This window comes from Centropristis striata, chromosome 3 (genome assembly GCF_030273125.1).
Source record: "Centropristis striata isolate RG_2023a ecotype Rhode Island chromosome 3, C.striata_1.0, whole genome shotgun sequence".
Lineage (NCBI taxonomy): Eukaryota > Metazoa > Chordata > Actinopteri > Perciformes > Serranidae > Centropristis > Centropristis striata.
Genome location: NC_081519.1, coordinates 43,383,879 through 43,401,703, shown reverse-complemented (window position 1 = coordinate 43,401,703; position 17,825 = coordinate 43,383,879). Strand labels below are relative to the sequence as shown.

Sequence of the window (17,825 nt, the reverse complement as noted above, 5' to 3'; positions counted from 1 at the left end):
GTGTGGAGATAGCTGTTTGCAAGGCAGATATGTGCAGCTACCCAGTGCATGCAGTTGTCAATGCTTCTAATCCGGACCTGAAACGTAATGGAGGTCTTTCAGCAGCACTTCTTAATGCTGCTGGCCCTCAGCTGCAGGATGAATGTGACAGAATAATTAACTCGAAAGGCAAACTCCAGCCAGGGGAGTGTGTTATAACTGGTGCTGGGGGGAACCTTTGCTGCAAAAAAGTCATCCACGCAGTGGGACCCAGTTTTGAAGCAGCGAAACCACAGAAGTCCCTAGCAAAGTTGAAAAGAGCCGTCAGAAGAAGCTTAGAACTTGCTGAAGAGAACAACTGCATCTCTGTAGCTCTGCCCGCCATCAGCAGAAACCTAGGCTTTCCTCTTCCTTTGTGTGCAATCACCATTGTCAAAGCAATCAAGGATCACTGTGATGAAAAGTATGATGACAACACCTTGAAGAGGATCCATTTAGTGAACAATGACGACATCACTGTTCAGGCTATGGAGACAGCTGTCAGAGAGAAGTTTGGAAATCAAGGTGTCAGTCTTTCTCAAGAAACCAAAACCGCCAAGGCTCTCCCTGTGAAACATACTGGGGATGCTGGGTCTAACCAAAATTGCTTGGGTCAAGTGCAGACCACAGAGGGCTTGGACATCACTCTCACAAAAGGAAACATTGAGAACGCCAAGGTAAGTTCAATTCAGTAATACAGTTATCCCCATAGTTGAATGTAGTGCTCGACATTGTTCCACAACTATTTTATGGCTGATTTTTACAGCACTGATACTCATACTGATACTATTTTAAAAATCAATGTAGTGTGAACCTGAATTTTATGAAACTGATAAAACTGTGTTAACACATTCGTAGACGGAGGTGACCGTAAATACTGTGTCTGAAGATCTTGAGCTGAACAAAGGAGCGGTTTCAACTGCCATCTTCAGTGCGGCCGGAGCCAAACTTCAGCAGTTGGTAAATGCAAACAATGCTAGTGGAAATATTGGTGACATCATTGTGACTGAAGGCTGCAAGCTCAAGAGCAAACAAGTGTTTCATGCTGTTTCACCTCACTGGGACAATGGACAAGGCACTGCCGAAAAGGTAAAGTGTTACATCATGTACATCATGAGCTATATGACTCTTGTGATTCCAAATTTCTCTTTCCTCTGAGACCTGAGGAATACTATATACATCAAATCTGCACTCTTTCCCCCTCGTACCTTTCTCAGTATATGATTAGAAACATTTTATGACTGATTTAGATATTGAGAACATTTTTGCTTTGCCTTCTAGATCTTGGGTGGCATTTTCAAGGATTGCTTAAACAAGGCAGAGGACAGTGGTCTGACCTCCATATCCTTCCCCGCCATCGGCACAGGAAACCTGGCTTTCCCAAAAGACCTTGTAGCCTCATTGATGTTTGATGAAATCATAGCATTTAGCAAGAAAGAACCTGAGCTCCTGAAGAAGGTTGTGATCATCCTTTACCCGAAAGATGCACAGACTATCCAGGTAAGGAAAGAAATCAAGCTTTGTAGTACTTCATGCCCCAACAGCAGAACTAAAATTTAACAATGAGATGTATTTAAAATGATGATCTTTAAGATTTTAGTCCTGTTTGAGGGGGAGTGCAGTAAACACTCTGGGCAGCTATTTGTCAGAATCAAAGAAATGGAATTAGAGTAGAACGGACATTGAAGTGTTTTTTGTCATTTGACTAGTTCAAAAGAATGTTAAAATTGATGTTAATTGTTATGGTTGCACACACATAAATGGAGGGCTAAAGTGTGTCGTACTCACTAGTTTGAAGACGGATGACTGGCTGGTTAGCTAGTAACTTCTCAGTCTGCCGTCTGTGTCTCATTACCAGCTGCCTCTGTGATTCTGTCTCCAGGTTTTTAGTGATGAATTTGCAAAGAAGTTCCCCAATGCCTCATTTGTTCCAGAGCCCACAAGTCCGCAACAATCTCCAGGTAGGCAACATTGTTCCAACATTTTTTTAATTTTAATATATAATCCAGTATTATAGAAATAGGTAAGGATTTAAACAACAGTTCACTAAGTAAGCATATCATTATGGAGTGAATCAATTTGAACACCTAATATAAACATTTCAAATGTATGTGTAATTGTTCAGTTACATTCTACAATTTTCTTAAATGTTCCTATTTGTAATTTTAACAATACAGAATAGTTTTGGTCTTGTAATAAACATCTTTGCTGAATGGGCTTTATTTCTTTATTTGTATCTACTCCTTCAAGGTCCCTTCTCTAAAATTGTCTCAGGCTCAGGAGTGCATGAGACCAAAATGGGAAATGTGGCTGTACAGGTTGTCACGGGAGACATAACCAAGGAGACCAGTGATGTCATCGTCAACTCCTCCAATGAAAATTTCTCTCTGAAGTCAGGTAAAGGATAGCCAGAAATGGGACTATTTTACATTTATTGATAATAATAATAATAATAGTATTGATAATACATTTAATGTATATAGCGCTTTCTAGACACTCAAAGACGCTTAACAGGCAATAGGGGTGGACATATACATATACATAAACATACATACAACAAACTTCGGATGGAGAAGCCGCGAAAAAAACAGCACCAGCGTCCTCTCACATCCAAAAAAAGAGATATAGCATAACATGAGGAGAGGGGAGCGGGAATATGTATGAAATATGTAAATACCTTTAATGCATATGTAAATACCTTTCATGAATATGTAAATACCTTTCATGTGCTATGCCCTGCAAGGCAACATATTTCACACACGAATCCCAAATGGAACCATGTCCTCCTTTTTATATTTATATATTGATAAATATGGATGCTTTTATCTCTTTCTCCTCTAGGAGTATCTAAGGCTATTCTGGATGCAGCAGGTCAGGCTGTTGAAGCAGAATGTCAAAAACTTGGTAAGGAAACATTTACACAAGTGTTTAAACTCAGCACAGCACAACGATCTTGTGCTTGGCAGTGTAATGACCACATGGATACAAAATCAATTATTAAGCGAATTCAGGTCAACTGTAAGGATGCATGACACACACACACACACACACACACACACACACATGGTTTTCAAGGTTCAAAAGGCATTCAAGTTTACTGTCTACATCTTTAGGTGCCCTGCCCAATCCCGGTATGATAACAACCCAGCCAGGCAATCTCAAGTGTAAGAAGATCCTTCACCTTGCTGGACAGACGGACCCAGTAAAAATCCACAGGGTTGTGAAGGAGGCACTCCAAATGTGTGTGACAAACTCAGACACTTCTGTCTCATTTCCTGCCATCGGCACAGGTGAGATTTATTAGCAGTATGTGGTGTTTATCATTTGTAAAGTTGTGGAGTCTTTTTTTAAGAGATTGCATTCCAGCACTGCTACACACTTGTACGAAGTCATTAGTAATGGTCTGTAATTGAATGCTGTACCATTTTAGGTCAAGGTAATGTACAGGCAAGGCAAGTGGCAGACGCCATGTTGGATGCAGTGGTTGATGTGTTGAGCCAATCCCCTTCCACGACCCTGAAGACAATTCGGATAGTTATTTTCCAGCCACCCATGCTTAAAGAATTCTACAACAGTATGCACCAAAGAGAAGCAACTGAAGCAAAAGATAAAGGAGGCTTCTGGAGAAATATCGGCTCCACACTAAAATGTAAGTACAGTGAAAAGGATCATTTTGGTTTTCATATTCTTTCACCCATAATGACTTTTAAAAGTAAAATGCTAATGTCGATCTTGGAATTTGTTCTTTCAGCATTTTTTGTTAGTGGAAGTAGTGACAAGCCACAGAAAGAAGGGGATTTTGTAATTGAGGCTCAGAAAGTGAGCCCTGCTTCTTTCCACATCTGCGGTGAGTCCCAGGACAGAGTAGCCTCAGCCAAGCAATGGATCAACGACCTGATATCCAAAGAGCAACACAGCATCTGCATCAAAGATGACTCCATCCTTAGGTTCTCAGATGCAGACCACCAGCGCATTCTTGACACCCAGAAGACAATGAGCGTAGCAATAAGGATTGAGAGCAAGAATGGCCAAGCCACAGTCACCATCAAGGGCATCTGCAAGGACGTGTTGAGAGCCAGCCATGATGTCCGTGAGATGCTGAAGTTGGCGAGAGAAAGTGAGGAGCTGCAGAAGAACGTGGAGCTGGCGGGCGCAGTGGTGGCCTGGCAGTACCAGCAGCAGGGGCTTCAGTTCCAAAATTTTGATTCAATGACCAACTTCAAGCTCGAGCAAGCCTTGGAAAAGAAACTAACAAAAGTAAAAGTTACAGTCCAGGGTCAAGACTACACAGTCACCATGCCAGAGGGACCTGCCACTGACATCCAGGAACGCACCCTGCAGATCAGGCGCATTGTCAAACTCAAAGGTAACTATTCTAAGGTTACAACCAAGGTTATTATAGTCAACGAAAACTAACAAAATAACAAAAACTAAAATTGAACAAACATTTTTGTTAACTGAAATAAAAATAAAAACAAGAGTTTTTTTAATAACGATAACTAACTGAAACTGTATTGTGTGGTTACAAAACTAACTAAAATTAACTAAAATTATAGTGAAAATGTCCTTCGTGTTCGTCTTTGTCAACTTTTTTTATACATAATTCAGTGTTTCTATTTCAACATGTAGGAACACATTATTAAATATGTTTACTGAGACTGGGATGTTTACACTCCAACCAAAATACAAAACAACCATAACTGTAAGAGTTAATAACCTTATTGGGGCTGAGATGATAAACCAAAGGAAATGAAGGCACATACCCATTACAAAAAAACTAAAACTAACACTAAAACTAATAAAAACTAAACTAAAACTAAGCATTTTCTAAAAATAAAAACTAAACTAAAACTAGCAAACTCACTGTAAAAACTAACTAAAACTAACTGAATTTGAAAACGAAAATTCACAACGAAATTAAAACTAAAACTAATGAAAAATCCAAAACTATTATAACCTTGGTTGCAACCCTGCTTTTCTGTCCTGTCTAACATCTATATTAATGCAGGAAAAAGATGATCGATATCTCCATTATGAAGCCAGAATATGATGCATAATATAATACTAGGAAGTGCTGTATATATTGTTATACAGCCATGGAAAAAAATATTAGACCACCCTTATTCTCTTTAATATCTTGTTCATTTAAATGTCTGGTACAACTAAAGGTACATTTGTTTGGACAAATATAATGATAACAACAACAGAAATAGCTCATAACAGTTTAATTTAAGAGCTGATATCTAGACATTTTCTATGGTTTTCTTGATAATAACCAAAATCATTCTCAAAATGAGGCTAGATATCAGCTCTTAGATTAAACTCTTGTGAGCTACTTTTGTTTTTATTATTATATTTGTCCAAACAAATGTACCCTTAGTTAGGGTGGTCTAATATTTTTTTCCATGACTATATATTGTTAAATGGTTGTCAAATTTGCAAAAAAAAACAAACATGCAAATAAATTGTTTATGCCAGGATGAACAAAAATGGAATTGTTTGATTTGCCCCTAAATGAAGGCCTACCTGAGCACTGGGAAGCAATGCCAGCCAACACCACGAGTCACGCTGTCACGCTTGAGGCTGAGACACCAGAGTACAATGAAATCCTGACCCTGTTCCAGGCCACATGCCCACAAACCCCGATCAAGGTAGATAACATTTAAAATTCACTGTATGTAATGAATTAATGACGTTTTATGTGGTACATCTCCATCATCTGTCCTCATATCCATTTTTGCAAATAAAATGTCAGGCAATATACCCATTATTGGCCTGTCAAATTTCTACAATGCGTGTTTTTGAGACATGCAACACTTTAAAATAGAGGGAAGAGTATAGGGAACCAATAGCAATGCTTTAATTTGTCACATGACCTCCAGGAGGCCATATTGAAACACTTTTTTGCAGACTTTTCTAAAGGAAACAGCTTTGCCATTTTGCACCACAAAAAATCACTCAAAATATCATTTTCTGGCCCTTTTCCATATGAAAAAAGTATAATTCTACTAATATGTGAATAATCCTTCATTTTTGATAGTTTCATACACTTAGACTGTTCAAGACATTCATTTCAATGGGTCGTTGGTTTAATGGTACAATGTTGCCTACAGGCAAAATTCAGACAAGAAACCGGTTAAAAAAGTTCCTTTTATAATCTTTTTTAAATTTAAAATGTTTTATATTGTACCCTGTTGAAGCTACTGAATCCTTTACACATGTTTATTAAATAAGTGATCTTAAAGTTCATTTTAAAAATGTTCTTTTTCACTTGTGCACCGGTATGGTCCAATGCTGCCGACGGGCAACAAACCCCAAAAACTTCCAAAAAATATATATATAACATTTCTTCAGATTATGTTTATGCTGTCTATTTTAAGACAAAAAGACATTCCAAACTTTTTTTCCTAACTGGCATCATAATGCGTACCTTAGAGGGTTAAAGGGGTAATTTCCAACAACAGTTCTCTCCATTTGAATTACTTACTCATATTTTCTTTAAAATGTGTCAAACGTTTATAAAATATCACTGCATAACAGGTATGCCCAAAAAAATCTATGATAATGAAAAAGCCTTCAATGTAATAGGCATAAAATAAGACACTCAATAATGTACTTCTCCCTCCTGTTAGATCGAGAGGATCCAGAACCCAGTCCTGTGGAGGAGCCTGCAGATCATGAGGCATGGCATGGAACAAAGAAACAATCATCAGAACAATGAGAGACGCCTCTTTCACGGCACCGCCCATGACACAGTGGCTGACATCAACCAACACGGCTTCAACAGGAGTTTCGCAGGAAAGAATGGTGAGTCATGTCAGAAATATGCGACGGATATTTTCTTAATCTGTTTTGAAAACCTGAAGACAAGTCCAATGTGACACATACCATTCCTTATAATGCTGATTTGTAGTTTTTACACTACAATTACATCACATATTTTGACATTTTGGTAATACTGTACCCCAGTTGTTTTAGAAGTATATGATTTCATTAATATTCAAAATTATCACTAAAGACTTAGACAGACTTTATTGTCATTCAGTTATACATACAAATATGCACATTGAACGAAATCCCAATGCATTGGCTCACAGTGATTGTACTCTGGAATGTCATAGATAAAGTATAAATATAAAATATATAACACTGCACTGAAGTGTAGCAGCAGAAAGTGTTTTTGTACATAGACAATAGACATAAAAAAGCATAAAAACGAGTTTACAGTGCAGTAAAATAAACCTACATTTTTATAGAAACTACCGTCAAAGTTTAGTTTTAATGGATGTTCAGAACACTACAGTTGTTATTCAGTTATTTCTGAACATTTCACTACTTGAAAAACAAAAGTACTTTGTTTTACACAGATTAACTTCATATCTTTCTATATTTTCAGATACTGTGCAGCATGTAGCAACAGCAAGCAAAAAAATTACGTGCAAGGGCACATACTTTTCTGTCAACGCTAAAGACTCCGCCGAAGACACCTGCTCCAGACCCGATCCAAATGGGGAGAAGTGCATGTACGTGTGTCGAGTGCTGACGGGAGATTTCACCGTTGAACAATCCGACATGATCACACCGCCGGCCAAGGGCACCGCATCCGTCGACAAGTACGACAGCGTTGTGGACGATCAGACCACTCCCAGCAGGTTCATTGTCTTCCACGACAGCCAGGCTTATCCTGAATATCTGATCACATTCAAGTGAGCAGGTAACAGGGAGAAAAGACAAACAAATGCCTTACATGTGACACTGCCTTGCAGTAACGTAACGCAAACGTGCGGGGGCCCCCTATAAATATACACTACCGGTCAAAAGTTTTAGAACACACCAACTTTTCCAGAATTTAATTGAAAATGATGCAGTTTAATGTCTCAGTGTACTCTGAAATTAATGCACATTTGCAACATTCTTTATTGAGCATGATAGTGTTTTGAAAGTTAAAAAAAATATTCAAAATCACATTTTATGTTGGACTAAAGGACTAAAAAAAGACACAAAATGACCAGAAAAAGACACAAAAAGACAAAAAAAGACACCAAAAGACACAAAATGACTAAAAAAAGACACAAAATGACCAAGAAAGACACAAAATGACTCACAAAGACATGAAAAGAATTCAAAAATGGACAAAATAGCCCAAGACTCCATAGAGTTAAGTTGTTAACCCATTTCTTGTTCCCTGAAAAAGGCCTACTTGTATAATTCTGAAATGTACATTATTTTCCAGTTTTGGTTAAGCTTACCTTTTTTTATTTACCTCTGGCAGTTCACCACTTACCTTTGGACCCTTTCAAGCTGTTCATTTGACTTGAACTGCTTGAATTTCAATAAAAAACTGGAAAAATTGGGGTGTTCTAAAACTTTTGACCGGTAGTGTATGTTTGTTTGTTTTTTTAATAACCAATTTATTCTTTCAAACAAAACATTTCATAACGGAGCAATACAAAATAAAAATTGCATATGTTAATCTAAGCAACACAAATACATGTTTCCTTACAGGCTTGCAGGCGAGTATACATGCCTTGCTCTTTTGGCGTATTGATGAGCAAATTCCCATTCCACCCTCTTCAAGTCCAGACTGCGCGCACGTTTATTTTCGATACTCAGTACGGCCAGCCCCGACAGTCTCTCTTGTGCCTTGGTGCTTCTCAGTAAGTCTTAAATAATTTAACTTTTGAGAATGATCTTTCGGCGCTTGTGACAGTTACAGGTAGAGTGAGAAACAGTTTAATAGCCGTGGCAACATCAGGCACACTTGCTAATATGGAGTGGTGCTTTATGAACAGAGTGTGTGCCACGCTCGACTTCTTTTATGGTGGACATGAATGCGGTTCTAAATGAAAGCACTTGGTCTGGAAAATCCGCAGACAAGTCATCTTTGTATTGGTCTGCTAAAGCACTTGCTGATTTATACAGTTCATCACTGGATTTTGACAAAAGTTCCTGTGGGCGTAAAAACAACCCAAACCTCCGTGCCACCCCTTGCATGCCCTGAAACCTGTGTGTCACCTGCGCAATGGCAATGTCTCGAGCTGCGAAACATACTGACACTTTGAAGTGCTGCTCTGCTTCGATAGCCTTTCATCCTCGCATAACTCACCAAAGTGTCTTTTGGTGCGCCTTGCGCGTTTTTTTGGAAATGAAGGCGGAATACCCCATGACTGGGCAAGATTTTGCGCACATTGTTTCTTTAATAGTGATGTTCGATACCACCGATTTCCTTTCCGATCCGATACTGAGTAAAATTCAGGCTGGTATCGGCGATACCGATCCGATACCAATACTTTGTGCAAATACACCTAATGTGCCTGGTAAATCTAAAAAGAGTGTATTTCAAATGGCTTAAGAATACAAGACATCAGAGTCACTTATTTAGCTATTAGCTATACGGACTCATTCACAATATAGCTTCTTTTCCGCTCCGCCACTGAATTACACACACACACACACACACACTGAGAGAGAGAAGAGTGAGCAGCAGCGTGTCACTGCGCTTACGTATTAAGGCTCTTACCCAGGCGGAAGAAAAAGTAGTTCCTACCAGCAGCGTGTCATTTAGACAAGATCTGAATAGTTTAGTTACTTTCCACCGTATTCCTCTTAATGATATACATTACCACAAATGACTGAAGTATCAAAAGTATCGATATTTTCATTTGAGAATCGATTTTAGAGCATACAGATCTGGTATCGGAAGTATCGATATTTCAGTGTCGATCCGCACATCACTATTCTTAAAGGCTTTGAAACTCCCCTCTGAGTGACACAAGGGTCTCAGATGCACTCGCTGGATATTTGCTTGTCTGCAAAATATCAATGTTTTGTTTTTGGAGACTTTGTGAAATAATGTTAATAGTTTCCAGGATATTTACCCTGTATCACTGTTTGAAGGACAAATTCAAAATTTTCCGTGTTATGTTTGAGTCCCTCGGCCTCAGCACGCTCATCTGGCTTTTTGGATAGCAGACATATTTTAGTAAGTGCTTTCATCACATCTGGGTAACGAAAGCGTTGGTTGCCCTGTCACTTTGAACTGTGACTCAAGAAGTTGCCATCGTTTAATACTACCACTGAAAAAAACATATAATTTGTGTACAGTACATTTTGGCCCTATATGTTACGGTAAAAAAAAAAAAAGTAAAAAAAAAAAAGATATTTGTTTTACAGGCAGGGGCGGGGCCCGATGGTATGGGGCAAGGTCATAATAGTTTTGGATTTTTCATTAGTTTTAGTTTTAATTTCGTTGTGAATTTTCGTTTTCAAATTCAGTTAGTTTTAGTTAGTTTTTAGAGTGAGTTTGCTAGTTTTAGTTTAGTTTTTATTTTTAGGAAATGCTTTAGTTTTAGTTTAGTTTTTATTAGTTTTAGTGTTAGTTTTAGTTTTTTAGTAATGGGTATGTGCCTTTATTTCCTTTGGTTTATCATCTCAGCCCCAATAAGGTTATTAACTCTTACAGTTCTGGGTGTTTTGTATTTGGGTTGGAGTGTAAACATCCCAGTCTCAGTAAACATATTCACCATGTGTTCCTGCATGTTGAAATAGAAACACTGAATTATGAATGAAAAAAGTTGACAAAGACGAAAACGAAGGACATTTTCGCTATAACTTTAGTTAGTTTAAGTTTGTTTTGTAACCACACAATACAGTTTCAGTTAGTTATCGTTTTTAAAAAAACTCCTGTTTTTATTTTTATTTCAGTCACTTTTTTGTGTAATAATATGTCACAATAACATTAATTTTCGGTTTCCAATCAAACTGTAATTATCATAGGTGTTAGTTATGGTATTAGTAGTCAGATCCATATAGTGCCTTGAATATATCTCTGCCATTCTACAGAATAATTATGCAAGAAGACATCAGGTAATGAAAAAATAAGAATGTTGTCAAAACAATTTTATATTTTATGCACTGTTTAATTTCACTTTACATTGTTCCCCCGTCTGTGGTATGTGGAAGGCTGATGGAAAGTACCTGCTATAACCATGCATGGGTTATTAAAGCTCGCCTGTGTAACTCAGGTCACTTTTGGTTTTGAAATGAAAAATGAAAGTTAACTGCTATAGTTCACAAGCCTTGACAAATAAAAATTAATACAAGCACATTGATATGTCGTTTGTTTTCTTTACTTTTAATGTAATAACTCTATCTCTATATTTGTGTCCAGCTTTTGTCTATCTATTTGTCTATGTATGTATATATAAACAGTCTAGGGAAAATTATTAGACCACCCTTGTTTTCTTCATTTTCTTGTTCATTTTTTTCATGCCTGGTACAACTAAAGGTACATTTGTTTGGACAAATATAATGATAAGAAAAATAGCTCATAAGAGTTTAATTTAAGAGCTGATATCTAGACATTTTCTACAGTTTTCTTGATAATGATTTTGGTTATTACCTAGAAAAACAAGGAGGATGTCTAGATATCAGCTCTTAAATTAAACTCTTATGAGCTATTTTTGTTGTTATAATTATATTTGTCCAAACAAATGTACCTTTAGTGGTAATGAATGAGAAATTGAAGTAAACCATGGTCTAATATTTTTTTAATGACTGTACATATATATATATATATATATATATATATATACATATATACACTACTGGTCAAAAGTTTTAGAACACACCAACTTTTCCAGAATTTAATTGAAAATGATGCAGTTTAATGTCTCAGTGTACTCGGAAATTAGTGCACATTTAAAATTCTTTATTGAGCATGATAGTGTTTTGAAAATAAAAAAAAAAGATTCAAAATCACATTTTATGTTGAACTAAAGGACTAAAAAAAGACACAAAATGACCAAAAAAAGACACAAAATGACAAAAAAAAGACACAAAATGACAAAAAAAGACACAAAATGACAAAAAAAAAGACACAAAATGACAAAAAAAGACATGAAAAGAATTCAAAAATGGACAAAATAGCCCAAGACTCCATAGAGTTAAGTTGTTAACCCATTTCTTGTTCCCTGAAAAAGGCCTACTTGTATAATTCTGAAATGTACATTATTTTTCAGTTTTGGTTAAGCTTACCTTTTTTTATTTACCTCTGGCAGTTCACCACTTACCTTTGTACCCTTTCAAGCTGTTCATTTGACTTGAACTGCTTGAATTTCAATAAAAAACTGGAAAAATTGGGGTGTTCTAAAACTTTTGACCGGTAGTGTATATATATATATATATATATATAGTTAAGATTTCACAAAGCCTCTACAAATAATGTATCAATGATGATCAAGGCTAGTGCATTAGTCAAACAGGAGCCAGCTTTTGTTCCCAGGATTGTTTCTGAATTCAGTAACACTGAATTCTACATTGTTTATTATAAAAGTCCTGTTTTATCCGTAGTCTAAAATGTATTTCTTGTTCCCGTTCTTTCCAAGACACATCGTGGTGTCCAGCAGATGGAGCAGCTCAGCCTCTCCTGAGGGTTTATCTACAGACTGTCCAAGGATAGAAAGAAGCCTTCAACAGTTCATGGTTGAAGCTCTCCTCATGGTGGAGTCCTCACTACATCATGATTCTACCTGTTGCTTTGTATTGGTTGACCGCTTTGCCCATCAACATGTAACAAGGCTAATTGTACAGAAATATTGCAAATAGGATAGTTAATATTTAGTTTTGATTTCTTGCATTATAATTTCCCCAAATCTGTATATATAGTTCTTACCTGACATGTTATCCTCTTTAGTCTGCTTGTGTTTTTGTTTCATTAATCTCCTGTAATCCACGTCATTTTTGTGTGTCCTTCTACTGTATATATATTGGGTCCTCGTGCGTACCGCTCCCCTTTTTTTCCCTATTAGCTGCATTTTTTTCCTGTGTATGTCCGTTAATCTTAAATTGACCGTTAAGCTTAAATGTTCTGTAATATACTTTTGTACATTTGCGCAGGAGATTGAAGTTGAGGAAAGGACTGACTGGGGATCGTTTTGTTTATTGTATCTGTCAGAATAAACGGAGGTCGCCTCTAACAGGAAATCTGGTCTGAGCGTCAATTTACACAACGCAGAGTAGCCTCCAACAGTTACAAACACCAAAACAGGCTCATTCAGCTGTCATAATCCTGTTTGTCAATAATGTACACAAACTGCCTCTAACTGTTATATGTAATGTGAGAGTGGCAATAAAGTTGCTCATAACTAAACTCAACTGGTTGTTTCTGTCTCATTAAGGTAACAAAGAGGCGTAGATACCTATGAAACACAAGCTTTTATCTTGCTGAAACTTATACTATTACTATATTATTATATACTATACTATATAACTATATTATATATACACCAGTATAGTCCTCAGGAGCAAAGATCAACCCATTAAACAAACAAAACATTTTGCGCAGTCAGATGCGGTTTATAAACACTGTTCTGTGCATTATTTGGGAAAATAAAAATAGTTATAGACGTACCTCAGCCTACTGTTTATTATGTTTCAGACTGTGGGACATTTAAAGTGTAATATCAGTGTGCCACCCATCCACAGTCTGTTCCTCCCAAGAAGAAAATCCAAGACACGCCCCTGGAGCCCTGCTGTCAGCTTTCTCTAAAGTTTTGACTTTTTCAGAAGTTTCCATGTCCAATTTACTGCATTAACCCTTTTTCAGCAAAAGTAAAAAAAACAAAAAAAACACCTCGGCCAAGTGTAGTAACATTATTTTACTTTTTTGCAGAGATTTTTCATACTTTGCAGTGTGCATTTAGCATTTTTTATGTTAATGTGTGTTTTTTGTCATTTTTTGTGTGTTTTATGTGTTTTTTTTGTCATTTTTTGTGTGTTTTATGTGTTTTTTTTGTCATTTTTTGTGTGTTTTATGTGTGTTTTTTGTCATTTTTTTGTGTGTTTTATGTGTGTTTTTTGTGTGTTTTCTGTGTGTTTTTTGTCATTTTTTTGTGTGTTTTATGTGTTCAAAATGCTGATCCAGTAAGTCAAAATGAACATCATGGTAAAGAAGTCCAAAACCGATAAAATAGCCCCAAACTCCAAAGGGTTGAGAAAAGTCAAGTGAGGAAAATGTAGTTTTATTTGTTGTTGATGAAAAATTGTAAACAGTCATGAACAAAGTGAAGGGAACAGTTGTGTGATTTTCACAGTATTATTATTTTAAACAAAGTAAATGGTAGTAAATATGACTTCCACTTTAAAATGTTGTGTAAGCGGGTGTTTTATTGTGAAGGTGTCACCGGAAGCAGCCGTTAAATGTCCGTTGGAGTAAAAACGGTTGTGTGATGTTTGATGGTGACTCTTGAACCAGCATGAAGCTGATTTCTGTCCTGTGTCTCTGTCTCCTGACTCTCTGTGGAAAAACGTCTGCTGATGAAAACGGTGAGAACATTAATATTTACACTCAAGTGTTTTATCTTTGAATGAAGTTTCTCTTCAGCATTTAGCTCCGTTTGGAACCAGTCCTGTGTAATCTATGTCTACTAATGATCAGGGATCGATATGTGCTGATCAGCTTTAATTACAGCCTCCTTCTGATCCATTACAGTCATCAGAGAGCTGCGCAGCATTTAGCGGGGCGTCTCCACCATAGACACCTATGAGAAAGTCTTTCTATATATATCTATGGTCTCCATCCTGCAGAGAAATGTACTCCGTACATTCTGTACTACGGAGGCGCATTGCATTCACTGGATAAAAAAAAAAAAATAGACACCTTATCTCATAATTACGAGATCTTTTCTCGTAATTACGAGATCCTGATCTCATAATTTCTCCACCATAGACATCTATGAGAAAGTCTTTCTATATATATCTATGGTCTCCATCCTGCAGAGAAATGAGACGCTGTTTCCGAGCAACGCTTCAAGTCGAAGCTGATCACATCTGATCAATCATCTCTCATATTGATCACTGATATTAAATCTAAGTCAACAAAGATATATAGGTAGCCGATTATATAGACACCTGTTTCACCAGCTGCTACATTAAAGTGATGAACATATTAATGCATCAATAATTATAATTAATAATATAATATACTGATGTTTGTCATATCTATAACCAGAGAAAGTGGGATGAGCCTGAGCCTGTGCTAAAAGACTGTTGTGTGAAAAAATAAGACAAAAAAAGATAAATTAATAATAATAATAATAATAATAATAATAGTGGATACACTCTCAGGATAAAAAAAATGTAAATGTAAAAATATATATTTGGGACAGAGACAGACAAAAGACAACAAGTGTTTCTTGTCAAATCATAAGTTTTATGAACAACCAATTTCATATGTCTCAACTTAAATATTCCAATTTATTTATATTTTTATCTTCCAGGACCAGTGGTCATGAAAAGAGGAAAATAAGATATTGAAAAATACAATATAAATATACAAAATAAAAAGTTTTTTATTTTTTTATTTTTTAAAGTCTAAATATGTATTTTGGAGGGTGATGCAATATTTTGTGAGGGCAACCCGCAAGACACGCAAGAAACGTTTCTTGTCAAATCATAAGTTTATATTTAAATATCACAACAGACTTCATATTTTTTATCTTCCAGGACCAGCTGTCATCACAGTGGTGGTGAAAAGAGGACAATAAGACATACACAAAAAAAACAAACGTCCCCAGAAATATAAAGGATAAAAAAAATGTAAATGTATACATTAATACATTTTTTAAAATATGTATTCTGGAGGGTAATGCAAAATATTTTTGGAGCAACGTGCACAAGCAAAAAAGATATATAGAAAGGTTCTAGTTCTTCCAACAAACTTCAGTATGTCTGTCCCACCGTTCACCCTGTGGAGTCTCTAAAGCTCCAAATAATCCAGACTTGTTGCCTCCATCAGACTAGAAAACAAAGCAGCGTGGAGCCCTACTGTACATTTACCTCTAAAGTTCTGGCTGTAAACTCCATGAGGCCAGTTTCAGTTTGATGATGATATACCAAGTAAAACTGGAGACAAGCTCAAATAGATTTAGTATCAAATGATAGAACTGGATGGAACCCTCTTATATGGTAGATTTGACACCTTTGGTCACATTTGACACATTTAAAATTCTTTATTGAGCATGATAGTGTTTTGAAAGTAAAAAAAGATTCAAGATCACATTTTATGTTGGACTAAAGGACTAAAAAAGACACAAAATGACCAAAAAAGACACAAAATGACCCAAAAAAAATACACAAAATGACTAAAAAAACACAAAATGACCAAAAAAAGACACAAAATGACAAAAAAAGACACAAAAATGACAAAAAAAAGACACAAAGTGACCAAAAAAGACACAAAATGACCAAAATTGTTACACTAAACACACTCTTTGTTTCTTTTTGGTTCAAAATGTTGATCCAGTAATGCTGGGCTTACACCAAAACGATGTCCCCAGTCCCAGACTAAAAACTGAAAGTCTTTAGTAAATCTAGGAGTTTTACTGGAGTCATGGCGCTCCGTCATCTCCATGGTTCAGTTTAAGGTAGTAATCTGTTTCATATCAGTCTTTAACTAGTCTTGGTTTGGATCATATCAACGTGTTTGATATTATCTCAAGTCTCAGTGACGAAACACAATCACCAACCAATAGATGAGCGGTTCCAGAGCGGCAGTAAAACATCTTCAACAGGAAAAAGTTACATCACAATAATATTAGTAAGCTCAGTCCTAAATACAAATATAGAGATGTCATATATTTACGGCCACAAGCGGGATTTTGGGGACGCTGTTTCTTAGTAAAGAGAACAGTAAGCAGACCCAGTTAAAATGTATAAATAAATGTAGACATAAATAAGTCATAAATAATTGATGATTAATGTGTGATTAACTAAAATAAAGTTGATAGAGCTGATAAGTATAATTATTCTTACTAAACAAATTATGATTAAATAGGACATAAATGTATATCATGAATTTTTTTCTAAATTTTCCTTTCCCTTATTCTTCCTTATCTATTCTTCTTGTCTATTTTTACTGTAAAATAGTCAACTTTTCATGTGATAAAAACAGAAACCCTTTTTCAGCTTTGTGGGGGGCATTTTGTGGCGTCTTCTCTTCTTTTCTTTTTTTTTTCCAACACAAACCACTGCACACACAAACATTGCATGGTAGGTAAAAACTGCTAAAAGAATCTAGTTGTAGTCTTGTAAATAGTGACACTGAAAGATTGACAGTCTTTGTTGAATCTCAGTCTGAGACTAGACTGGGACTAGAAACTCTAAACACTTGTCTTTAGATGTGAGCAGGTGTGAGCTGAGAGTCTTGCAGGAGTCTTTCCAAATCTTTTCAAAGTCTTCTGGTGTATAGGGAGCATTAGTCACAATAAAAAAATATATTATTATCAGGTCATATAGCTGAAAAAATATACACCAACATGGCATTTAAACATTCTTTAAGTGGTGTATACAGGCAGGATGGAAAGTATTCAAAAATGGACAAAATAGCCCAAAACTCCATAGAGTGAAATATTGTCATGTAAACAAAGGGATGACTTCCTGTTTGTATCTTCCAGGACCAGCAGGCGTCAGAGTGGTGGTGAAAGAAGACAGAGATGTTATTTTACCGTGTTCCCTCGACACAAAGGAGAACATTGAGTTGAAGCTGTTTGACTGGAAGAAAGCTGCTCAGAAAGATGAACGTCAGAAGGAGGTGTTCATGTACGACGCAGGCAGACATTACAACAACGGGAATGAGGGTCAGAGTGAGCAGTTCAAAGGTCGAGTGTCTCATTTTCCAGAAGAGCTGAAACACGGAAACGCCTCCATAACCATCAGAAACACAAAGGTGACTGACAGTGGAAACTACACCTGTGATTTTCCTCGTCTGAAGCCAAAAAGACAAATATTCCACATTGAGCTTGTTGTTG

General features: G+C 36.4%; 2 protein-coding genes across 6 annotated transcripts in view; both read left to right on the top strand.

Annotated features, from left to right (window-relative positions):
- Positions 1-11,077, top strand: part of LOC131968135 (protein mono-ADP-ribosyltransferase PARP14-like) — an 18,456-nt gene extending 7,379 nt beyond the window's left edge. The window contains exons 6-17 of the mRNA XM_059328878.1: positions 1-695; positions 877-1,107; positions 1,300-1,518; positions 1,901-1,979; positions 2,269-2,415; positions 2,860-2,922; positions 3,132-3,308; positions 3,449-3,667; positions 3,770-4,384; positions 5,539-5,669; positions 6,651-6,825; positions 7,415-11,077. The exon at positions 1-695 is cut by the window's left edge and continues 1,563 nt beyond it. Coding sequence (XP_059184861.1) covers positions 1-695; positions 877-1,107; positions 1,300-1,518; positions 1,901-1,979; positions 2,269-2,415; positions 2,860-2,922; positions 3,132-3,308; positions 3,449-3,667; positions 3,770-4,384; positions 5,539-5,669; positions 6,651-6,825; positions 7,415-7,728 — 3,065 coding nt within the window. The 3' untranslated portion in view covers positions 7,729-11,077. The remainder of the gene's footprint in view (positions 696-876; positions 1,108-1,299; positions 1,519-1,900; positions 1,980-2,268; positions 2,416-2,859; positions 2,923-3,131; positions 3,309-3,448; positions 3,668-3,769; positions 4,385-5,538; positions 5,670-6,650; positions 6,826-7,414) is intronic.
- A 3,118-nt stretch (positions 11,078-14,195) lies between these two features.
- Positions 14,196-17,825, top strand: part of LOC131969160 (CD276 antigen homolog) — a 35,371-nt gene continuing 31,741 nt past the window's right edge. For all 5 annotated transcript variants that reach the window (XM_059330333.1, XM_059330336.1, XM_059330334.1 and 2 more), the window contains exons 1-2: positions 14,196-14,343; positions 17,472-17,825. In XM_059330333.1, coding sequence (XP_059186316.1) covers positions 14,274-14,343; positions 17,472-17,825 — 424 coding nt within the window. In that variant the 5' untranslated portion in view covers positions 14,196-14,273. The remainder of the gene's footprint in view (positions 14,344-17,471) is intronic.